The sequence below is a fragment of the Neophocaena asiaeorientalis genome, unplaced genomic scaffold (genome assembly GCF_003031525.2).
Source record: "Neophocaena asiaeorientalis asiaeorientalis breed wild unplaced genomic scaffold, Neophocaena_asiaeorientalis_V1.1 scaffold89, whole genome shotgun sequence".
Lineage (NCBI taxonomy): Eukaryota > Metazoa > Chordata > Mammalia > Artiodactyla > Phocoenidae > Neophocaena > Neophocaena asiaeorientalis.
Genome location: NW_020172592.1, coordinates 5,520,303 through 5,543,658, shown reverse-complemented (window position 1 = coordinate 5,543,658; position 23,356 = coordinate 5,520,303). Strand labels below are relative to the sequence as shown.

General features: G+C 38.2%; 2 protein-coding genes across 3 annotated transcripts in view; one reads left to right on the top strand and one right to left on the bottom strand.

Annotated features, from left to right (window-relative positions):
• SLC25A40 (solute carrier family 25 member 40) overlaps positions 1-23,356 on the bottom strand; it is an 80,224-nt gene that overhangs the window by 43,669 nt on the left and 13,199 nt on the right. For both annotated transcript variants that reach the window (XM_024738486.1, XM_024738488.1), the window contains exon 2: positions 10,826-11,012. The gene's annotated coding sequence lies outside the window, so the exon portion shown is untranslated. The remainder of the gene's footprint in view (positions 1-10,825; positions 11,013-23,356) is intronic.
• The window catches only part of DBF4 (DBF4-CDC7 kinase regulatory subunit), a 23,151-nt gene continuing 11,107 nt past the window's right edge, over positions 11,313-23,356 (top strand). The window contains exons 1-6 of the mRNA XM_024738485.1: positions 11,313-11,536; positions 12,771-12,943; positions 19,464-19,643; positions 21,677-21,727; positions 22,356-22,425; positions 22,628-22,704. Of these exons, the coding sequence (XP_024594253.1) occupies positions 11,491-11,536; positions 12,771-12,943; positions 19,464-19,643; positions 21,677-21,727; positions 22,356-22,425; positions 22,628-22,704 (597 nt within the window). The 5' untranslated portion in view covers positions 11,313-11,490. The remainder of the gene's footprint in view (positions 11,537-12,770; positions 12,944-19,463; positions 19,644-21,676; positions 21,728-22,355; positions 22,426-22,627; positions 22,705-23,356) is intronic.

The window sequence follows — 23,356 nt, the reverse complement described above, 5'->3', positions numbered from 1 at the left end:
AATGGAGCCATATACTGTTGAAGTTAAAATGATACTAATCTGAGCCAGTTTGTTATAAATTAAAATACTAATTATAATTCCCTAGGCAAACACTAAGAAAATAACTCAAAAAAATATAAGACAAGAGACAAGAAAACTAAAATAGTATATGAGAAAATATCTGTTTAAAACAAGTGAAGGCAGTAATAAAGGAAGAATGTGACTATAAAAATGTACAGAAACAAATAGAAAAATGGCAGACATAAATCCTTTTAAATGTAAAATGGATTAAACAATCCAATAAAGGGCAAAAATTGGCAGAATTAAAAAAAAAATCAAAGTATACCCTATAAGAGACCTATTTTATATTCAAACACAAAAATAGATTGAAAGTAAAAGAATAGTACATAAGTAAAGGCAACTACATACATAAACATAAAAGTCTGCATTAATGGATTTTTGGTTAGTAATTCCTCTTTTTCCCTTCTACTGACTTAAAATACAATTATATAAAACAATAATTAAGGGCTTCCCTGGTGGCACAGTGGTTAAGAATCTGCTTGCCAACACAGGGGACATGGGTTCAAGCCCTGGTCCGGGAAGATCCCACATGTTGTGGAGCAACTAAGCCCATGCGCCACAACTACTGAGCCTGCGTGCCACAACTACTGAGCCAACGCACCTAGAGCCCGTGCTCTGCAACAAGACAAGCCACGGCAATGAGAAGCCCGCGCACCACAACCAAGAGTAGCCCCCGCTCACTGCAACTAGAGAAAGCCCGTGCGCAGCAACAAACAAACACCCAATGTGGCCAAAAATAAATTAATTTTTAAAAAAAATTTAAAATCTATGTTAATCACTGCCATTTATAACATTGTTATTTGTAACATACAATGTCATTAATATTGCATATTTATTTATATGTTATATGTTTACTATATATATCAACATAACATATACAAATATAATACTTATATTTGTTACATATTTATAATATACACATTTAAATGCACATTATATATGTGCTTATACATATTGCATACATTATATATGTTATACATACAACAGTAACAATATGTCATTTATAACAATAACAACGTAAGGGGGTTGGGGAATGGAGTTATACAGGAGTGAAGTTTTTGTATACTATTAAAAACAAGTTGTTATTAATCTGAAATCATTGTTATAAATGTGAATTGTAATCCTCAAGACAACCACTAAAAACATAACTAAAATATATACAGAAAAAATGAGAATGCAATCAAAACAGTACACTAGAACGTCTAACACAAAAGAAGGCAGTGAAGGAACTGAGTAACAAAAACATACAACATACAGAAAACAGAGCAAAACGGCAATGCAAGCCTTCTATTTGAATAATTTCATTAAAGATAAATGGATTAAACTCTCTAAGAGACAGAGACTGGAAGGTTAAATATAAAAAGTGATCTAACTATATGCTGTCTACAAGAAACTCATTTTAGTACCAAATACACAAATAGGTTGAAAATAAAAGTGTAAAAGATATGCTATGAAAGTAGTAACCAAAAGAGAGCTAGAGTGACAATACTAATATCAGACAAAATAAATTTTAAGACAAAAATTGTTAAAACAGACAAAGAAGAATGTTATATGATGATATGAGTCAATCAAGATAAAAAAATTATAAACATATATACACCTAACAACAGAGCCCCAAATTATATGAAGCAAAAACTGACAGAAGATGGCCCAACAATAGTTGGAAGCTTCAATATATTTCACTTTCAATAATGAACAGAACTAGACAAAAGATAAACAAGGAACTAGAAAACTTAATACTGTAAGGTCGGATCTTAACAAACGGCACTGCGAAACAGAGGAAAGCTTCAAGTGAGCTTTATTAGGGAGAGCTCCCGGGCGAGGTTCACTGGTCCGAGAGAAAGGGGCCAGAGAAGTCGCACCTGGGCGAGGGTTGGGCAAGATTTTATAGGGGAAGAAGGGAAAGGGGTGTGGTGAATCTGGGAGGGCGCAGGGTATTCCTTATTTGGTGGTCTTTTCGGGTATCCTGGGGGACCGTTAGTCCCGCCCCTCGAAAGGCGGGACGGCTGGGCTGGGTTCAAAGTCCCCAGGTCAGTTCCTGGAACTGGGTGGTCGGGAATGTCTCCAGGGCAGCTTCTGGAACTGGGTGGTCCGGAGAATTTCGGTCTGATGCAACCTGTGAATCTGATTGTGTTCCCCTGCCTCGGGCCAGTTGGCCTTACAAATACTATAAACCAACTAGACCTAACAACACAGAGAATACTCCAACAAACAAGAGGAAGATACACATTCTTCTCAGGTGAACATGGAATATTCTCCATGATAGATTGTACGTCAGGGCACAAAAAAAGTTTAAAAAGACTAAAATAATACAAAGCATCTTCTCTGACCACAGTAGAATAAGAAATCAGTTATCAAAAAGAAATTTGGAAAATTAAAAAATGTTGAATGAAACAATACACTCTTAAATAACCAATAGGTCAAAGAATCCATTACAAGGTAAATTAGAAAACACCTTGAAATGAATGAAAATACAACGTATCAAAACTTAAGGAATGCAACGAATGCAGTGCTAAGAGGAAAATTTATAGTTGTAAAAGCCTACATTAAAAAAAAAGAAAGATCTCTCAAATCAATGGCCTAAAATCTCCCTTATGGAACCCCTAAAAAGAAGAGTTACCTAAACCCAAAGCAAGAAGAGGAAAGAAATATTACAGATTAGAATGTGAATAAACAAAATAGAAGAAAAACCATAGAGAATCAATGAAACCAAAAGTTGCTTCTTTAAAAGGATCACCAAAGTTAACATTTAGCTAAAATGACCAAGAAAAATGAGAAGACTCAAATTAGTAAAATCAGGCATGAAAGTAGAGATATTACCACCAGCTTTACAGAAATAAAAATTATTATAGGCTAATATTACGAACAAGTATCTGTCAACAAATCATTTAACCTAGATGAAATAAACAAATTCCTAGAAACATACAAAGTACCAAAAGTGATTCAAGAAAAAAGGGAATACTTTCTAACTCATTCTATAAAACAAATATTACTCTGATACCAAAGCCATAAAAAGACATCACTTGAAAACTACAGACTAATAATGTATCTTATATGTACATATGAAACAGGAGGGAAGAGGGCAGGGCACAACTCTTAAAGAATGACAAAGGGCTTCCCTGGTGGCACAGTGGTTGAGAGTCCGCCTGCCGATGCAGGGCACACGGGTTCGTGCCCTGGTCTGGGAAGATCCCACATTCCGCAGAGTGGCTAGGCCCTTGAGCCATGGCCACTGAGCCTGTGCGTCCGGAGCCTGTGCTCCGCAACGGGAGAGGCCCCAACAGTGAGAGGCCCGCGTACCGCAAAAAAAAAAAAAAAAGAATTACAGAGCCGTTGAGGATACGACATAAACTGGTTAAAACCAACTAGGTCCAAGATGGTGGAAGATTCCACTTCCAATAGACCTTGAGCCTCATCATACGGTCATTGTAATACATTAGCATGCTAAATGACACACCCACGGGTGTCATGACAGTTCCGAGGTTGACCATAAAAGCACAAAAAGTGGGTGGCAGCCCAATTCCTAGAAATCCCCGCCCCTTCCCCAAAATAGTTGGAATAATCCTATGGAATTACCTTTTGAGCCTCATCATACGGTCATTGTAATACATTAGCATGCTAAATGACACACCCACGGGTGTCATGACAGTTCCGAGGTTGACCATAAAAGCACAAAAAGTGGGTGGCAGCCCAATTCCTAGAAATCCCCGCCCCTTCCCCGAAATAGTTGGAATAATCCTATGAAATTACCCGGCCCGTAAAAACTAACCTCCCCATATTCTGGGCCACTCTCACCTTTTGAGACAGACCTCATTCTGTCTATGGAATGTGTATCTCTCTAAATAAATCCACTTTTTATCTATAACTTTGTCTCTCACTGAAATCTTTCTGCTATGAGACATAAAGAACCTGAGCTTCATTAAGTCCTGAGACCAGGTGTGCGATCTCAATCAGAAGACAGTGGGTTCCAGTCCCAGTCTGACTGAGTTTTGGCTGAGCAAAAGTCTCAGCCTGTGGATTCAAGTGCCAATCTGAGTTTTGGCTGGGTTCGAGTCCCATCTGAGTTGTGCAGTTTCATATAGATGCAAAAGTTCTCCACAAAATACTAGTAAACTAAATCCAGCCTTATATTAAAACAATTTACACCATGACCAAGTTGGATTTAACCCCAAACATGCAAAGGTGGTTCAACTTACGAAAATCAATCAATGGAATTCACCATACTAATGAGATAAACAGAACCACATGATGAACTGTTAATATAGTAAAAATTGAAAAAAAAATCCAACATCTTTTCATGATATAAACGCTCAAAAATGTAGGAAAAGAAGGGAATTTCATCAACATGATAAAGGGCACCTAAGAAAAACCCACATATAACATCATACTTAATGGAGAAAGACTGAAAGCTTTCCCCCTAACATCAGGAAAAAGACAAAGACGTCTGCTTTCTTGCTAATCATGGAAATTAAGCTACAGCAATTAAGCAATAAAAAGAAAGACATCCAGATTTGAAAGAAAGAAGTAAAACTATCTCTATTCACAGATCACAAGATTTTATATCTTGAAAACTCCTAAGAATCCACCAAAAAAACCTATCAGAGCTAATAAATAAATTCAGCAAACAAAATCAGCATATAATAATCAATTGTAATTCTATATAGCAATTAACAATCTGGAAATGAAACTAAGAAAACAATTCCAGTTAGAAAAGCACCTGAGCATAACTTTATAGTTATGCCCTCTGGCCTCCTGTATCTGAGCTTCCTTGGATTCAAACAACTGCAGACCATGTAGTACTGTAGTACATATTTAATGAAAAAAAAAATCCACATATAAGTGGACCTGCACAGTTCAAACGTGTGTACAATGAAAATTACGGAACATTGCTGAAACAAACTAAAGCGGACCTAAGTAAGGGGGAAAACATCCTGTGTTCATGGATAGGAACCCATAATACTGTTAAGATGGCAATACTATACAAATTCAATGCAATCACTCTCAAAATTCCAACTGCTCTTTTGTAGAAATGAATAAGCTGACTATAAAATTCATATGAAATTTCAAGACCCTTTCAATAACCAAAACAATCCTGAAAAAGGAGAACAAATTTAAAGGACTCAGACTTCCCAATTTCAAAACTTACTAAAAGGCTACCAGTAATCAAAGCAGTGTGGAAGTAGCTTAAACATATAGATCATGGAATAGAACTGATAGTCCCAAACAACCTCATACATCTATGGTCAACTGATTTTCAACAGTCTTTTCAAGAAATGGTGCTGGGACAAATGGATATCCACACGCAAAAGAATGAAGCTGGACCCTTAGCTCACACAATATACACAAATTAATTTAAAATGGGTCAAAGACCTAAGCTAAAACTACAAAACTCTTAGAAGATGAAGTAAAGCCAAATGACCTTGGATTTGGCAATAGGTTCCTAAATATGATACTAAAAGTACAAGAAACAAAAGAAAAACATAAAATTGAATTTTTATCAAAATTAAAACTTTTGTGTATCACAGGACACTGCCAATAAAGTGAAAAGACAAGCCACAGGATTGGAGAAAATTTTTGCATATCTATCTGATAAGAGTCTAGTATACAATGGCTACGTTCCCTGCATCGGCAGGTGGACTCTCAACCACTGCGCCACCAGGGAAGCCCTACAAAATCTTTAAGAACGCTTACAACTCAACAACAAAAAGACAAGAGCCCAACTAAAAAATGGGCAAAGGACCTGAAAAGACACTTATTCAAAGAAGATATACTAATGGCCAAGTAACACATGAAAAGATGCTCAACATCACTATCATTAGAGAAATGCAAATTAAAACCACGATGAGGGCTTCCCTAGTGGCACAGTGGTTGAGAGTCCGCGTGCTGATGCAGGGGACACGGGTTTGCGCCCCGGTCCGGGAAGATCCCACATGCTGAGCGGCTGAGCCCATGAGCCATGGCTGCTGAGCCTGTGTGTCCGGAGCCTGTGCTCCGCAACGGGAGAGGCCACAACAAGGAGAGGCCCACGTACCGCAAAAAAAAAAAAAACCACGATGAGATACCACTTCACAGCCATTAGGAAAGCTATAATTAAAAAAAAAAAGGAAATATAACAAGTGTAGGTGACGATGTGGAGAAATAGGCAACCTTTTACACTGCTGATGGTAATGTACAATGATGCAGCCACTGTGGAAAAGCTTGGCAGTTCCTGAAAATGAAAGAAGCCAGGCATAAAAAAACACTTATTTTATTATGCCATTTATATCAATATGAAATGTCCATAATTGGCAAATCCATAGAAACAGAAAGCAGATTAGTAGTTGCCACAGGTTGGGGGGTGGGGGGGGATAAGGAATGACTGCCTAATGAGTACTGGGTTTCTTTTTGAGGTACTGAAAATGTCTGGAATTATATGGTGGTGATCGTTGCACAACACTGTGAATACACTGAAAGTCACTGAATTATACACTTCAAGATAGTTTACATGAATTTTATGTTAGGGAATTTCATCTCAATTTTTTAAAAAACTACATGAGATAACCAGTTCACACCCAGTGAGTGACAAGGATGTTTAACAACTGGGACTCTCATACATTGCTGCAAGTAACAGTTACTAAAAACTTCTGTAGTTTCTCACCATGTTAAACATTCAGTAAACATATGATCTATCAATTCCAAGAAAAATAAAAGCCTATGTCCACAAAAAGACCTATATACAAATGTTCATAGCAGCATTATTCATAATAGCCCCAAATTAGAAATAACCCAAATATCCATCAAGAGGGGATGGATAAACTGTGGTATATTCACAGAATGGAATACTACTCAACAATAAAAAGGAATGGACCACTGATACATGTAGCAACATGGATGAATCATGAAAATATGTTATGCAAAATAATGGAGATGCAAAGCATATCAATTACATGATTCCATTTATATGAAGCTGAAATACAGGAAAAATTATTTATGATATTAGAAATCAGAAGAGTGGTTACCACTGGTGAAGGGAGATTGGAACAAGGAGTGAAATAACTTTCTGTGGTGACAGAAATGTTCTTTATTTTGATGAGGGGTGGTAATCACATGGATATACATATTTTTTAGAACTCATCAATCCGTACGCTTACAATGGGTGCACTTTATTGTATGTGGATTATAAAACATACTAGAAATTTTTAAAACTTACATGATGAGACTTCAATGGGAGCCTTAAAGTAAACAAGTCTCACTGGGCCTAGCCCATTGCAGGTGCTCAATCAATATAAAAGGAAAGAAAAAAGTGGGCTAGGAAGGTAGATTGTTTTATAACCGTGGCTGGGAGTTCCCTCGTGGTGCAGTGGTTAAGAATCCGCCTGCCAATGCAGGGGAAACGGATTTGATCCCTGGCCCGGGAAGATCCCACATGCCGTGGAGCAACTAAACCCATGCACCACAACTACTGAGCCTGCGCTCTAGAGCCCGTGCTCTGCAACAAGAAGCCACCGCAATGAGAAGCCCGCGCACTGAAGAGTAGCCCCCGCTTGCCACAACTAAAGAAAGCCCACACACAGCAATGAAGACCCAAAAAAGTCAGAAAAAAATCATTGCCAAATATGTATTGTGTAATATCCTAAAGGAATTTACAATCTAGTTCAGAATGTCATACAACCTATGAACCAACTCAGTATCCTTAACAGCTCCGGCAGGTACCACAGCAGCCTCTGAATTATACTGTCTCAACGTGATTCACTCTCAAATTTTGAATTTTCCTGTCTTGCTTATTCTCCATTTTTGACCCTTCTCTTAGGTTATGTTCAGGGACTTGATACGCTGAATTTTCCTTGGTTTCCCAGCCCAGCCTCACCTGAGACACGGACTCCAGCGCCACAGCCACTAACCAACTCTATCCCTTCATATGGTTAGTTTGCAAAACTAAGAACTTAATCTCAGAAAAACCTGAGGCCCTCCAACTCACCAGGGTAATGAGACTCTAAAATATGAAAATTAATTAATAACAATAGCAACAGAACACATTCCAGGAAATAATATATCAATAGCTGGCAAATAAATCAAACTGGACTATTACTGAAGTCCCCAAATGAGCAGGAGATAAAGGCTAAGTCAGGCTTGTTATGAAAAGGAAAGAGGAACAACTGTGAGCCAGGTGGAGAGGCTTAAGGAAAAGAAATAAGGAAAGTGGTATTGCAAAAAAATGAATAAATCCATTTGTCTAGACTCTAGAATAAAAATTATACTTGTATATTCATGAGGCAGTCTGAAAAAGCAAATTAAGGCCTCATTGGATAATTACAGAAAGTTGTGGAGTAGACAGAGCACATTATTTTCATTTACAGATGAGGAAATTGTAGTATGGCAAGGTTAGTATTTGCTCAAGGTCATAAAACTACCTAGGAATAGAGCCAGTACTGAATGAAATTCATTTTCTCTTGATTCACAGTCAAACATTCATTTACTTAGACCGTGATTCTACTCAATGTTTTCCAACTTTGTTTAACAGAATTCTTTAACCAACTTTTCACAAGTAACGCTGCCCCCATTTATTTCTTCTTACATGTATACCTTTCACCTGAAGCACATCTCAAGACATACTTTAAATAAATCTTATTCTTTGACCAATAGCCCTGATTATTTGCATGATAGTAAGGAGGTTTCTATGTTTACAGGCCATAGATATGACCACATCCTTCTTCTGGTGGTTACTACAAGATTTGAGTTCCAATAATAATTTTTTTTAAACTGTCCTTGGGTTACAGATCAGAAAATTTCTAACACTGTCCAGCAAAACAAACCTTCTGCTTATTCACAGCTTGACATTATCTCCTGCAGTGCAGTCAAGGGTGTGTCTAAAAGCCTAGGGTGCCACTATGTTACTGTCCTTCCTCATTGTAGTAAATAAGAAAGGTACCTCATCTTTCAGTGGAACATAAAATGGGCTTCCTGTTTTTATTTTCTTCAACAGAAACCTATCTTTCTCTTTCCCATATCCCCTAAACCTTCCAAAGACCCTATCTTCCCTTCCTATCATGATGATTTCCTACACTGACAAATTTTTTGCAAGAGTATAGTCAACCCATCTCCACTTCAAGCCTATCATTTTTATCTAGTACTTACCTTAGCCATCTCCTGAAATTCTCACTAAGGAACCAATGACATCTTAAACACCAGAATCGAAGGCCTATTTTTCAAGTCTTAGCCTTTTGGAACGCTTGAAGATGGAGAGAGGCTGATATATAGAGTTCACCAGAATGACAGCACTAACTCAGCTCTCACTCTGTGCCAGCCACTGTACTAATTAAGCTTCCAAAAATGTTCCAATTAATTCTCACAACGTCTGAGAAGTGTTTATTACCTCCATTATCAGATATTAAAATTTAGGATCAAAATTACCCAAAACCATATAGTTAGTGAAGCCTGCACGATCCCAAAGTTTGTAATTCTATGACATTTGAAGATTAGTTCCCAGTTCTCTTCCTAACTCTGTGGCCTTTTCTCCGTCTCCTTCACTAGCTCATCATCCTCCGCTCACCACTACCTCTCTTATTTCACATGCTCTCCTGGGCAATTTCCATTTCCTCCCGTGGCTTTAACTACCTTCTACACTAGTGTTTCTCAATCTTTTAAGACTTTTTATAGACATAAAAATCATGTGCTCTTTTGGTAGCTTACATTTTGAAAAGACTGTTTTTCCCAAACAGAAATTCTAGTGTTGTTCAAACTACACCTCCTGCCTTTTAAGATCTGATAACCTCCCATGACTGAGAATCAGCAACTGGTCTGTATGACGTCTCTCAAATCAGTCTTCCCTCTCCTGACCATCCCCACTCTCTCCCAGACATCTCTCCTGAATTACAAATATTACCCGGTGTCTAATAAAAATAGATCCATTATCGTCTCCCCAAACTAAGACCATCCACAGCAAAACTCATTTCCCTTAGCAAACCTGAACCACCTCTTTGTGTTCTCCATTTTGGCTAAAGGTATTACAATCTACCCTTTTCTATACTTTTAAGGTACCTATCTGTGAAACGGCAACACTGGCACTAACTTCCCTTAGCTACTAAGTTAAAAATCAACCATCAAACAACGAGAGACTATCGTGTCCAGGAGGTAAGGAATGTAAAGCATAGTACAAGATTCAACGCTTTTACTCCTTACGAACTTTACAAGAAAAAAACACACCAAAATCCATTTTTTGTGTGTGAAGCGTTTCCCACTTACCAAACAAAAGTAATTTACTTTCCAAAACATTTAAATGTAATCCTTACTACAAATCCCATTTTAGAGATGAAAAAACCTGATATTCAAAGGGATTAGGTAATTTAACCCAAGTTTTACAAGCTGGTCGGTGCAAGATCCAGACCCTAAACCCTAGACTTGAGATTTCAAATTCCCTTTTCTGTTATTGTTGAAATAAACTTCTACACAATAAAACGAAATCTCGGGTGTGCACAACAGAGGTCAACGGAGCAGCGCACGCAAGTACCAGAAAGCACAAGGCATCCTGGACGCGCTCTAGGCCGGGGTCCTCCTTGCCCAACCCTCGCTCCGACGCCCCCCGGCCACTCTCTCCCCGCCAAGACCCTCTGCGGCCTGCCTCCAGCCAGCCCGGTGACCGCGGGAAAACGGCGCTCTGAGACTCGGGGCGCGCTGGGTAGAGGCTGCCGCCGCCGCCAATCGCCCCACCCCAATCTGCGTCCGGGCTCGGCCGTAGCCGCCGCGCCTCCAGCCGCCGGGACAGCCGACCCGGGGGGAGCAAGCGTACCTGGTGGAGGAAACGGCTGGAGGGCAGGCGGTCCCGGCAACCTTAGAAGGTGGGAATGACCTCGGAGGCGAGTTGATCTGGCTGGCGGCGCTAACTGCATTCACTCCCTTTGGCCACCCCGGGGCCACAAAGACTCTTCAAGCCAGTACAGGGTACAACACACCGGCGACGAGAACCCGGGGCGGATCTGAGGGCGAGAATGCGTACCAGTGGGTAAGGCGCAGGGGCGGAGACGCGGCCCGTGGGGGCGGGGCGCAGGCGCGAGGAGGCGGGGTGTGAGGGGCCGGATGCGCAGCGCGAGGAGGCGGGCACCAAGGGGCTGGGCGCCCGACGCGAGCACGTGGGGGAGAGCGCGAGGCGGGGCGCGCGGCGTGAGAGGGGGCGGGGCGCGCGTATCGGCGCCGCGGCCGCGTGACGCGTTTTCAAATCTTCAACCGCCGCAGCCCACTCGTTTGTGCTTTGCCACTTCCTCCTTGGCGCCCTGAGGCCGCATTCCGCCCCCGGAAACTCGGCGGGCAGACGCGGCATCTCTGCTGCGTGGGTGTGGTGGCCCGCGGAAGCGGAGAAGCTACCGGCCGGTCAACGGGCCTTGAGGAGCCGTGTTTCCGCGGCCGCCCGGCGCGACACTTTCTCCGGACCCAGCATGTAGGTGCCGGGCGGCTGCCATGAACTCCAGAGCCATGAGGACCCACAGCAGAGGACATTTCCAGGGTACGAAGCCCCTCCTCCGGCTGCAGTCCCTTTAATCCTTTCCTTCCCTCATGGTTCCATAATTGATTGTTCAGAGTTCTCGCGCTGGGTCTCTGCTTTTCTCTTCTGACACGTGCATCCTGCTCTGGCCTGAAGGAAGGCTTGCTTCGGGGTTTTGCCGCAGGAAGGGAACGGATCCCGGCCCGGCCCCTGGCGCTCTCCACTCTCCAGCCTCGGCCGCAAATTCCCCGTAGCGCTGTCGGTTATAAAACTAGAAGACAATGCGGGACCCGGGAACCCGCCGGGGCGCCCACCGATGCTGCGACCCTTTGAGGCTGCCGCGTGAGCCTCGATTTAAATACAGATGTGCTCGGGGCTTTTCGCTTCCTGATTAAACTGGGTGATTATGGGTGGATTTTTGGTCTTATGAAGTTGAGGGAAAGTGTTTGTATTTCAAACACACCGTTGCTGTTTTCAACATTACAGACAGAAACAAGAGCAAACTTTCATTTTCAATCACTTCTATTTGGTAAAGCATTGCAGCCTGTAAGTTTTTCTTTTGAACATGTATAGTGTGTGTGGGTATATATTGATATGTATAGTGTGTATATGTGGTCTACTTATGAACAGATTGAGTTCTTAAAGTTAATTTTTAAGCAGCTGTTTGGATCTGATATGTTTTCAAAGGAAAGAATGAAATGAATGGTGATTTGGTTCTTCAAATGGACCGCTGAGTTCTTAATATACACACTGACTCTATGTGAAACTCAACCTTGAGCAGTCAGGAACCTTTGAGGTCTAGGTCATTCTGAGTAACAGGTTTCTTGCATTATTAAATGTTCAACATTTTAAGTACCAGTTGTGAGTGTTCAACAGAATGGCAGACGCTCCATGAGTATTTGTTGAGTAAATACTCCATGCAGTTTACATACTAGGAAAATTCTTTCAAATTGGTTTTACATAGTTCACTGCCTTAATGCATAAAACACGGATAAACACATGAATATTTCTTGCAGAGTCAGCTGTTGACTGTGAACAAGTCGTTTTGCGACATATAATATCTTTTAAAATAGAGTATTTTGCCTTTATCCTAAGTGATACCACAAAGAAATATATTAAAATGTTAATGACTGCTAAATTAGTAGGATTAGATTTTTCTCTCTGTGATATTATCACATAAACAAATATTTTTAAAACAGTAGAAAATTTCTGTCTGCGTAAAACATGATCTAATTCTAAATTTTTTAAACAATAGGTGGAATCCAAGTCAAAAATGAAAAAAATCGACCGTCTTTGAAATCTCTGAAAACTGATAACAAACAAGAAAAATCCAAATATAAGCCACTCTGGGGTAAAGTATTTTACATTGACTTACCTTCTGTCACCATATCTGAAAAACTGCAAAAGGACATTAAGGATCTGGGAGGGGTAAGTCAAAACCATACACTGTAACAAAAAAGGAAAACTAATCATTTAACATTTTCCTTTGGGAAAAAAACTTTTATAAGCACCAAGCTTAAAATTTTTAACAGCTGTTTATCATTAATGAACAGTCATTTGTTTTAACCTTCTGTAGGCTGACAAAACTTTCAGGTTTCTGTGATTATTAGTCTGGTGTGAAGTTCACAAGTGTGAGAAATGAGACTCCCTTGTCCTGAAGGAACTGCTGATTGCCTTCTCATGGTAATGTTGGGATGTCCTCCAGGTGGCAGAAACTCCTTGATTATGATTATTGGGAAGCTACATGAAAGTAAGATGTTATTTACAGAACAAGGAAAACCTGTTCAAACCACAAAGAGTTAAAATTTCTCTTGACTGATACAGTCTCAACAGAATCAATGTCATTAAGGGAACGATTTTGGATTATAAATATGGAAAACGTGCTTCTTTCCTACCTTATACATTGAGTAAATGATTAGGAAATTAGAAAATTTGGGTAAAATTCTAAGATTTTCTTAGGATTAAGGGTGGTACTGGGTAAATTTTAGCAAGGTTAAGATTTTATTCATTTATTTCCTGATTATTCCTGTTTCAAAGATTTCTGCTGCACTTTGTCATGGTTAACATTTTTTGAATAATATGAACAAATCCTGCCATTACTGGAATAGAAATTTGCAGAACATGTAACAAGTTTTTTGGAATCATTTTTTGATATATTTTACTTAACTGTCTTTGAAAAGCTATTCTACTTTTTTGCTATTCATTTTCTTAAAATAAAACATTGTCACACATTTGTCATAGTAGTAGCATGTACCATAATAACCATATGACTGCATTACTAAAGTTCATGTTTTATAGCCTGCCATCATTGAGTAAAGATCCCTTATTTTAAAAATTAAGTACTTAAGTGTCCAGAGAAGTAAGTGACTGACCCAGGGTAGAATCAGCCTAATACCTGGACTCATGCTACTGCACCATTCTGTTCCTCTAGCAATCAGTGGCTACAAAGTCGCTATCTGATATGGTTTGAGAGCTTTCTTAAATATAATGGAAAAACTTATTAACCCTTCTAATCTAAATCAGTAATTTTAGATTTGTGCTTTTAGCAGTGGAACCCTTCAAACAAAATCATGTTCAGAAGTCCAATGTGTAAAGCCAATAAAAAGGGAATTGCTGTAGCTGAAACAGCAGTATAGAAGCTAGTGCAGGGACTGCCTGCCCTACCCCCTTTTTCTCTCTCCTCTCATCCCCATAGCAGTTCCTGAGGCACCTGCAAGAAACAAATTTTGAATTCACTTATGTGTTAGATAATAGCTGAGAAAGAGCTGAAAGTTGGTTTTATACACTTCAAATTTTTATCCTAAAATGGTTTGAAGTAGGTCAATGAAATGAGGAGCATATTAATGTCATAAGTTTCCAAATTTTTCCCCAAAGCTGTGGATTTTCAACTGAATTTGATTTATTGACTTTATTCCTTTAATTTCTCCTAAGATTTTTTTTTATCAAATTCTGATCTCCCCCACACTATCTTTCCAATAATTCATGATGTCATGATTTCTGTCTCTAGCACAGTACTATTTCTATCACTGAAAAAGACTTACGAAGATCTCGTATGGGAGCTATAAAGGAACTTTGATTTCTATACACTAATTTAAGTTTTAAGATTCAACTTTAAGAAACATGTAGTTGAATATTGATAGATCTTCCTCAAAAGGACTGTGCTTATTACTTAATTTTTAGGATTACTTAGATCCTTTAACCATTTGTAATTTATTTTGCCTCAGGTTATTAACAGTGTCATCTTTTTTTGAACTGTCCGTTTTATGCATTTGCTTTCTCTAGTCTGAATGAAAACATCTAAATACACCTTTTATTTGGAGAGTACACTTCTGAAGATTCAGCCACTGAGAGCACATCAGTGAAGTGCTGACATAATGGGGGACTATCTCTAATAGTGGCAAGAAAGGTTGCTGTTGTAAAACCAACCATGCTTAAGCCCATATCTAAACAGTTTGGGCTAAAATAAGACAGCTGGAGAAGAAAAGAGATGTAGGGTCAGATACCATGGCATAGTTCTGTCCTCATGAACTTGAGGACAGAATTACTTGTTGTGGATGTTCAGTGTGACCTTGAGTCATCAGAAAATAAGTTTTGAGTTTACTCTTTTAAAGACCTAGATTCCACAGTAGCTAATAAATTAAAGGCCATGATAAAACTAACTCAACAGTACAGGACACAGTATTAAGTATTTTGGTAGATTCAAAAATGAATCTGATGTCCATCCCACCCTCAATTTCTAATCTAAGCAGAGATGGCATTGGTACAATTAATTGTAATATAGAATGTTATAAGAGGGAAAGATTGCTTCCAACTAAGGAATCTTGGAGGCCATTGTACAGACACAAGTTGAACTCAGCTTTGAAGAATGGTTATGATTTGGGCATATGGAAATTCATTCAGAAATTATTCCACCAGTGTCTCCCATATGCTAGCACTATTTTAGATGCTGGGGAATGCAAAAATAAGATGTAGTCTAATCCTCTAGGAATTCTCAGTCTATCGGACACCTAATCAATAAATTACAGTATAGCATTGTCAGTGCTTTAACAGAAGTTATGTAGAAATTGCCATTAGAATATAGAAATGGAAATATTAACTCTGCCTTTTGGATTTATAGCAGGAATAAAATTTGAGCTGAGTCTTGAAAGCCTAGTAGGAATATACCAGGTAAAATGAACAAACTAAATAGAGGAAAGAACATATTTAAAATATAGGTCTGTGTGGTTTGTTTGAGCAACTGCTAATATTAAGAGTATGACTTGAGCTTGGGATTTAGATGGGGGATATGGCAAGAAACAGTGTTACATTGGGACCAGATTGTAAAAGATATTTTTCATTATTAAAGACTTATAACTCGAGGTACAGGAAATGGAAAACCAAGGGAAATGTGTCATATTAGCATAAGGACAAATATATAGACCAATGCAATAGAATAGAGAACCCAGAAATCCTCTCATATAGTTGATTTTCAACAGGAGCACCAAGACCATTCAGTGGGGAAAGGATAATCTTTTTAACAACTGATGCTAGGAAAACTGAATATCAACATGCAAAAGAATTAAGTTGTACCCTTACTGTATATTATGTGCTACAATTAATTAAAAATGGATCAAGATCTAAAATGTAAGAGCTAAAACCCATAGAGGAAAGTATTGGGGAGAATCTTCATGATGTTAGATTTGGCATTGAGTCCTTGACTGACACCAAAAGCACAGACTGCAAATGAAAAAACAGATAAATAGGACTTAATAAAAATGTGAAGATTTTGTGTATCAAAGGACACTATCGAGAGGGTGAAAAGACAACCCACATAATGAGAAAAAAAATATTTGCAAATCATACATCTGATAAGGGATTAATATCTAGAATATAAAGAACTACTACAACTCAACAAAAAACAACCCAATTAAAAAATGAGCAAAGGACTTGAATAGACATTTCTCCAAAGAAGATACATACATACAGATGGCCAATAAGCACATGAAAAGATGTGCAGCATCACTAATCACTGGGAAATACAAATCAAAAACATAGAGACAGACATAGAAAACCAACTTATGGTCACCAAAGGGGAGAGTGGGGGGAGGATGTAAATTAGGAGTTAAAGATGAGCAGATAGAAACCACTATATACAAAATAGGTAAACAAGGTCCTACTGTATAGCATAGGGCACTATATTCCATATCTTGTAATAAACTATAATGGAAAAGAATATGAAAAAGAATATGTATATATATGTATAACTGAGTCACTTTGCTGTACACCACACACACAACATTGTAAATTAACTATATTTCAATTAAAAAAAACCACACACTGAGGTACCATCTGACATCTGTTAGAATGGCCACTATCAACATAGGTGTTGGTGAGGATGTAGAGAAACTGGAACCCTCGTGAACTGTTGGTGAGATTGTAAAATGGTGCAACTGCTATGGAAAACATTAGTTTCCTCAAAAAATTAAAAATGGAATTACCATATGATCAAGCAATTCCACTTCTGGGTATATACCCAAAAGAACTGAAAGCAGAGTCTGGAAGAGATACTTATATACCCATGGTCACAGCAGCATTATTCACAATAACCAAAAGGTGGAAACAACCCAGATGTTAATCAGCAGGTGAATGGACAAACAAAACGTGGTTTATACATACAGTGGAATATTACTCAACCTTGAAAAGGAATGGAATTCTGATCCATGCTACATCATGAGTGAACCTTGAAAACACTGTACTAAATGAAATAAACCAGACACAAAAGGACAAATACAGGATTCCACTTATATGAAGTACCTAGAATTATCAAATCCATAGAAACAGATAGTAAGCATTAAAAGGGGCTGGCAAGGGACTCCCCTGGTAGCGCAGTGGTTAAGAATCCATCTGCCAATGCAAGGGACACAGGTTCAAGCCCTGGTCTGGGAAGATCTCATGTGCCACAGAGCAACTAAGCCCATGTGCCACAACTACTCAGCCTGCACTCTAGAGCCTGCGAGCCACAACTACTGAGCCTGTGTGCCACAACTACTGAAGCCCGTGCACCTAGAGCCCATGCTCTGCAACAGGAAAAGCCACCGCAATGAGCAGCCGGCGTTCCGCATCCAAGAGTAGTCCCCTCTTGCCACAACTAGAGAAAGCCCGCACACAGCAACAAAGACCCAGTGCAGCCAAAACTAAACAAATAAATAAATTTACTTTAAAAAAAAAAAAAAAAAAGGGGGGCTGGCAAGAGGGGAAAATGGGGAGTTATTGTTTAATGGGTACAGTTTCAGCTTAGAATGATGAAAAACTTCTGGAAATGGATAGTGGAGAAGGTTATACAACATTGTGAATATACTTAATGCCACTGAATTGTACACTCAAAAATGGTTTAAATGGTAAATTTTATGTTACGTATTTTATCACAATTTTTTTTTTTTTAATGGTTGGGAGATTGGGCTTCTCGAAAAACTGGAAGCTCTGTCAGTGCTGGGGCCACATATTTAAGATGATGAGAAGAGTATTTGACATGTAATCGTTCATTCGTATTCTTGCTGGCCCTTGTAGGCATTTGAGTCTGTCATCCTTAGAATACATAAATGTACTTTATTTACTGGTGGATGAAAATGTTACTCAGAAAAAAAGGAACTAGTGATTTGCATTTAACCAAGGCAGCTGCTGGTCTTAGCAACAAATTGTGCTTAATGCTTAGATGAAATTAACTAATTACATACTTTGCTTCATTTTTTATTATCTTCATTTATGTTGTGAGACCCTACAGAAATTAGATACAGCTGCTTAAAATACTTTGAGTCTCTCATTTATGCAAATAGTTAATGAGTAATAGTATTTTTTCTACTTAGTTTAATTTTCCTGCCTTTGGATGGCAGTGATTTTCAACACTGACTTATTGACTTTGGTACATGTGTTTATAAATTCAGACATTTAAGCAGTGGTTTTCAAACTAGGGAAATTCTCTTCAAAACAGTCATACACTTTTTTGGGGGCGGGGGTGCTATGTTGGGTCTTCATTGCTGCATGCAGGCTTCAGTAGTTGCAGCACGCTCAGTAGTTGCAGTACGGGGGCCTGAGAGCCCTCAGGCTTCAGTAGTTGTGGCGCACGGGCTCTAGGGCCCCCAGCGTTGGTAGTTGTGGCACTCAGGCTCAGCTGCTCTGCAGCATGTGGGATCTTCCCGGACAGGGATCGAACCCGTGTCCCCTGCATTGGCAGGCAGATTCTTAACCACTGCGCCACCAGGGAAGTCTCAGTCATACACTCTTAAAAGTAAGGGTTTCCTACCTTTTAATAGTTTAAGTCTTAAGGAAAGATGTTATAACTTTATACGTTTGAATTGTGCTATCCAGTATTATAGCCATTCGCTACATGTGCCTATTGAAATTTAAGTTAATTAAAATTAACAGTTTGTAATTGTTGCTCAGTCACATTAATTACACTTCACGTACTCAGTAGTCACATGTGGCAGTTGTTACCATATTGGACAATGCTGATAAAGAACATTTCCATCATTACAGTGAGTTCTATTGGACAGTAGTGCTTTAGAGCATGGATATGAAACAATACCTATGTTCACACAACGTTGTAAATCAGCTATACTTCAATTAAGAAAAAATTAAGGTTAAAAAAAAAAAGAGTACCTGTGTTCAAATTCTCTTACTACTGGTGTAACCCTCAAGGCAAGTCACTTAACTTCTGTTTTCTTCTCCACAAAATAAGGATAATATTAGTATTATGGGTTGTCATGTGGATTAAACTAATTACAATATATAAACTACATGCTGTTGTTTTATTAGAATTCTCATTGTACTTTCTCAACTCTAGGTTCAGAATGATACAGTATAGAAATTTAGAATATTAAAATGCATCAAATTGGCATTCTCTACTGTGCCTAGCATATGAAACAGTTTATGGTTTATATGACTTACTTAAAAATACTTTGTTTTCCTTTAGCGAGTTGAAGAATTTCTCAGCAAAGATATCAGTTATCTTATTTCAAATAAAAAGGAAGCTAAATTTGCACAAACCTTGGGACAAATTTCTCCTGTACCAAGTCCAGAATCTGCATATACTGCAGAAACCACATCACCTCATCCCAGCCATGATGGAAGTTCATTTAAGTCTCCAGATACAGTAAGTCTCTGAAATATGGTTTGAGACTCTGGGAAAGGCTATAGGATTTTATAATTTTCAAGAGTGGGCTGATAACAGAGTTCACTTAGGTAGAATAATATCTACACTAAGTGTGGCTTTCCAGTCGTTAATAAGGTTGCTGTTGTATATAGAAAGGTGATTTTTCTCCTAATAGTGCTTGTGTAGTCACACTGATTCCTAAAATATGCCCTTGCATTTAGTGATGGCTTTTATTTTGAGAGTAATTTACAACTAAAGAGTGACAGCAGATCATTTTTTAAAGAAGGAATAGAAACCTTTTGTTTGTTTCAGAGCAGAGGTAAGCAAACTATGGCCCATGGGCCAAATCCAGCCTGCCGCCTGTTTTTTTTTTTTTTTTTTTTTTGCGGCACGCGGGCCTCTCACTGTTGTGGCCTCTCCTGCTGCGGAGCACAGGCCCAGCGGCCATGGCTTACGGGCCCAGCCGCTCCGTGGCATGTGGGATCCTCCCGGACCAGGGCACGAACCCACGTCCCCTGCATCAGCAGGCAGACTCAACCACTGCGCCACCAGGGAAGCCCCAAGCCTGACACCTGTTTTTTACAGCCTGCGAACTACGCATGGATTTTACATTTTCAAGTGGTTCGGGAAGAATTCAAAAGAATACTTTGTGACAAGTGGCAATTATGTGAAATTCAAATTTCATTGTCCATGAGTAAAGTTTTATTGGAACAGAGACATACCATTCATTTACATATTGACTGGTTGCTTTACTGCTGTAAAGGCAGAATGGGATAGTTGCAACAGAGACTATATGGCCTGCAGAGCCATATAAACATGTACTATCTGGCCCTTTAAAGAAAAAGTTTGCCAACCCCTGTACTAGAATTACTAACATCATATCCCTACCACTCAGTTGCCAGTAAGTTGTAAGATACAGTGAAGGATAAATTAAATTGATTTAATTGGGTATGAAAAGGGCAAGAGGTTGAAAATAGTGTTTATCTCATTTTTAGATTGAAATTAATTATTTAAAATTATCCTCCCCGGGGCTTCCCTGGTGGTACAGTGGTTAAGAATCCGCCTGCCATTGCAGGGGACACGGGTTCGATCCCTGGTCCAGGATTCCACATGCCACGGAGCAACTAAGCCCGTGCGCCACAACTGCTGAGCCTGCACTCTAGAGCCCGCGAGCCACACTACTGAGCCCGCGCGCCTAGAGCCTGTGCTCTGCAAAAAGAGAAGCCACCATAGTGAGAAGCCCGTGCAACACAACAAAGGACCAAAAATAAATAATAAATAAATAAATTTTTAAAATAAATTTAAAAAATATCCTCCCCAACTTATCTACTGCAGCCATTTGGAAAGCAGGGAAAAATGGGAGCAGGGGAGAACAGGTAAAAGAAATGATTGTTACATAAAAGATACCTCTTGAAAAGAAAGAGACAAATACAAAGAAGCAAAAACGTCAAAGAAGAAGAGACCAAGGAAGCCTCATACATTCTTTCAGTTAATGCTTTTTTGGAGGAACACGGTTGTTCACCAGTGACTAGTTCCAAATTAAATGCTGCTATTAGCATTACAACTGCTTTTCCTACTGTTTTGTTTAAAAAGTGAAATGCTATGTAAAAACAGTATATATGGTTTACTCATATCCTTAGATCTTTGGTTAAATAGGAAATTAAAATGTAAACTTACTATTTAATTATAGATTGAATTTCAGATCAACCTATTTTATTTTTCATGTTGAATAACATTTACTACAGAACTGACCTTTTTTTTTTTAAGCTGAGTTTAGGCTCTACCAAAAAAAGAAACAAACTTTTTAATAGATTTTATTACAAACAAAGACCCTAAGGAAATCACTTTTTACTGTACATTTATTATGTTGATGATCATTAAGACTTGTACAAATAAACTATGTATTTTAAATTTCATATTTATATTAAAATTCATCTTTAAATTTTATCTACTTGCTTTAGCTGTTTTATCTTTTTAAAATTTTTTCCAATGAGGCACTATGTTATAACTATTGTTCTCTGGTCTTTTTATAGGTGTGTTTGAGCAGAGGAAAATTATTAGTTGAAAAAGCTATCAAGGACCATGTAAGTAGGAATTTAAAAAATTCGCAGTGTATATTCTATTCCTAAAAACTGAAATGTAAAATAGAGATGTTCTTGAAATCTTTTCCTCATTTTTAATAAGAAAAGCCTAAATATCAGCATGTATCTCATAAAGAACAGAATCTGCTTTTCATGAAGAAACGCCTCCATCTTGTGGCCTTTTAAAGTATTACTGGCCACTTCTGAAGCCTGTGGCATTTTTGTGTCTTTAAAAGAAAAAATTTCTTGAAACTATTAACTGTAAGGCTACAGGGTACATTAATCGTCAAGAATATGGGAGTAGGGCTTCCCTGGTGGCGCAGTGGTAGGGAGTCCACCTGCCAATGCAGAGGACACGGGTTTGTGCCCTGGTCCGGGAAGATCCCACATGCCGTGGAGCGGCTATAAAAAAAAAAAAAAAAAAAAAAAAGAATATGGAGGTATATTAAACAGAAATGGTTTTAGAAATTTCAGAAGAAAAAAACTGATGTTCTCAATGCTATATTGTAACTGTATAGGGTCTTTTCTGAATAACCATCTCAGTGACATTAAGCTTCAGATAATATTTTTAATTTAGCTCATTTAAAAGAGTAATTTCCTAGAAAAAACTATCAAACTTTTTTTTTAACAGGATTTTATTCCTTCAAACAGTATATTATCAAACGCCTTATCATGGGGAGTAAAAATTCTTCATATTGATGGTAAGGATTTTATTATTGCTTTTGACAATATTTGTTATAAGTGTCTGTCTCTTCATTCCTAATTTTAGATAGAATTCTGATAGCAAGAGATACCTCTAAGGGTAATTCTTTCATCTAAATTTACTACAATTATAAGAAAATAGCAGCATTTAACTCCAAAGGTAAAAATGCTAATCTTAAACCCTTCTTTCTTTTAATAAAGACATTAGATACTACATTGAACAAAAGAAAAAAGAATTGTATTTACTCAAGAAATCAAGTACTTCTGTAAGAGATGGGGTATGTTATTTTCCTTAATTTTTAAACTAATTAAAGAAAATGGTAAGCTTGGTTTTTATTTATGTATCTATAAATTTTTTTGCCAAGTGGAAAATATTACTGCCAGAATATCCTAGGGGTAATCCTGTGTACTATATGCATGTTTCTGTCATTTGAATAAATTGTTGCATATCATTTTACTTTAGGATTTACTCATGAGGTAAAAGTTGTTCCACCTTTGATGAGTTTATCACAAAGGTTTTGCTGAATGAGGGCATAAAAATAACTTACATGACTATTTTTAGATTATTTTACTAACCATGCCTTTTCTTTATTGGTTGATTTCTTTCTGTGAAGACATTATAGCTAAAATACAAAATATTTGTTGGGGGTATTGTAAAAGTGAGCTTATATTATTAAGTTCCATACCACTGGATGAAATCTTTAATTCCTGAATGATCTTTGTTTCCTTTCATTTCTTTGGTTGAGTTGATTTTGAAAAGCAGCTTTTTCTCTTTTTTCCCCATGAAACTGCAATAATCACCCTTCCTTTATTTAGTTGTTTTCCTATATGATTTTTTAATCTTGAGGATATTGAGCAATTGCAATAGCTGTTTTCACTGTACTTTCAAGCCCAGTGTTTTTATCATATATATGTTTATATATATATATA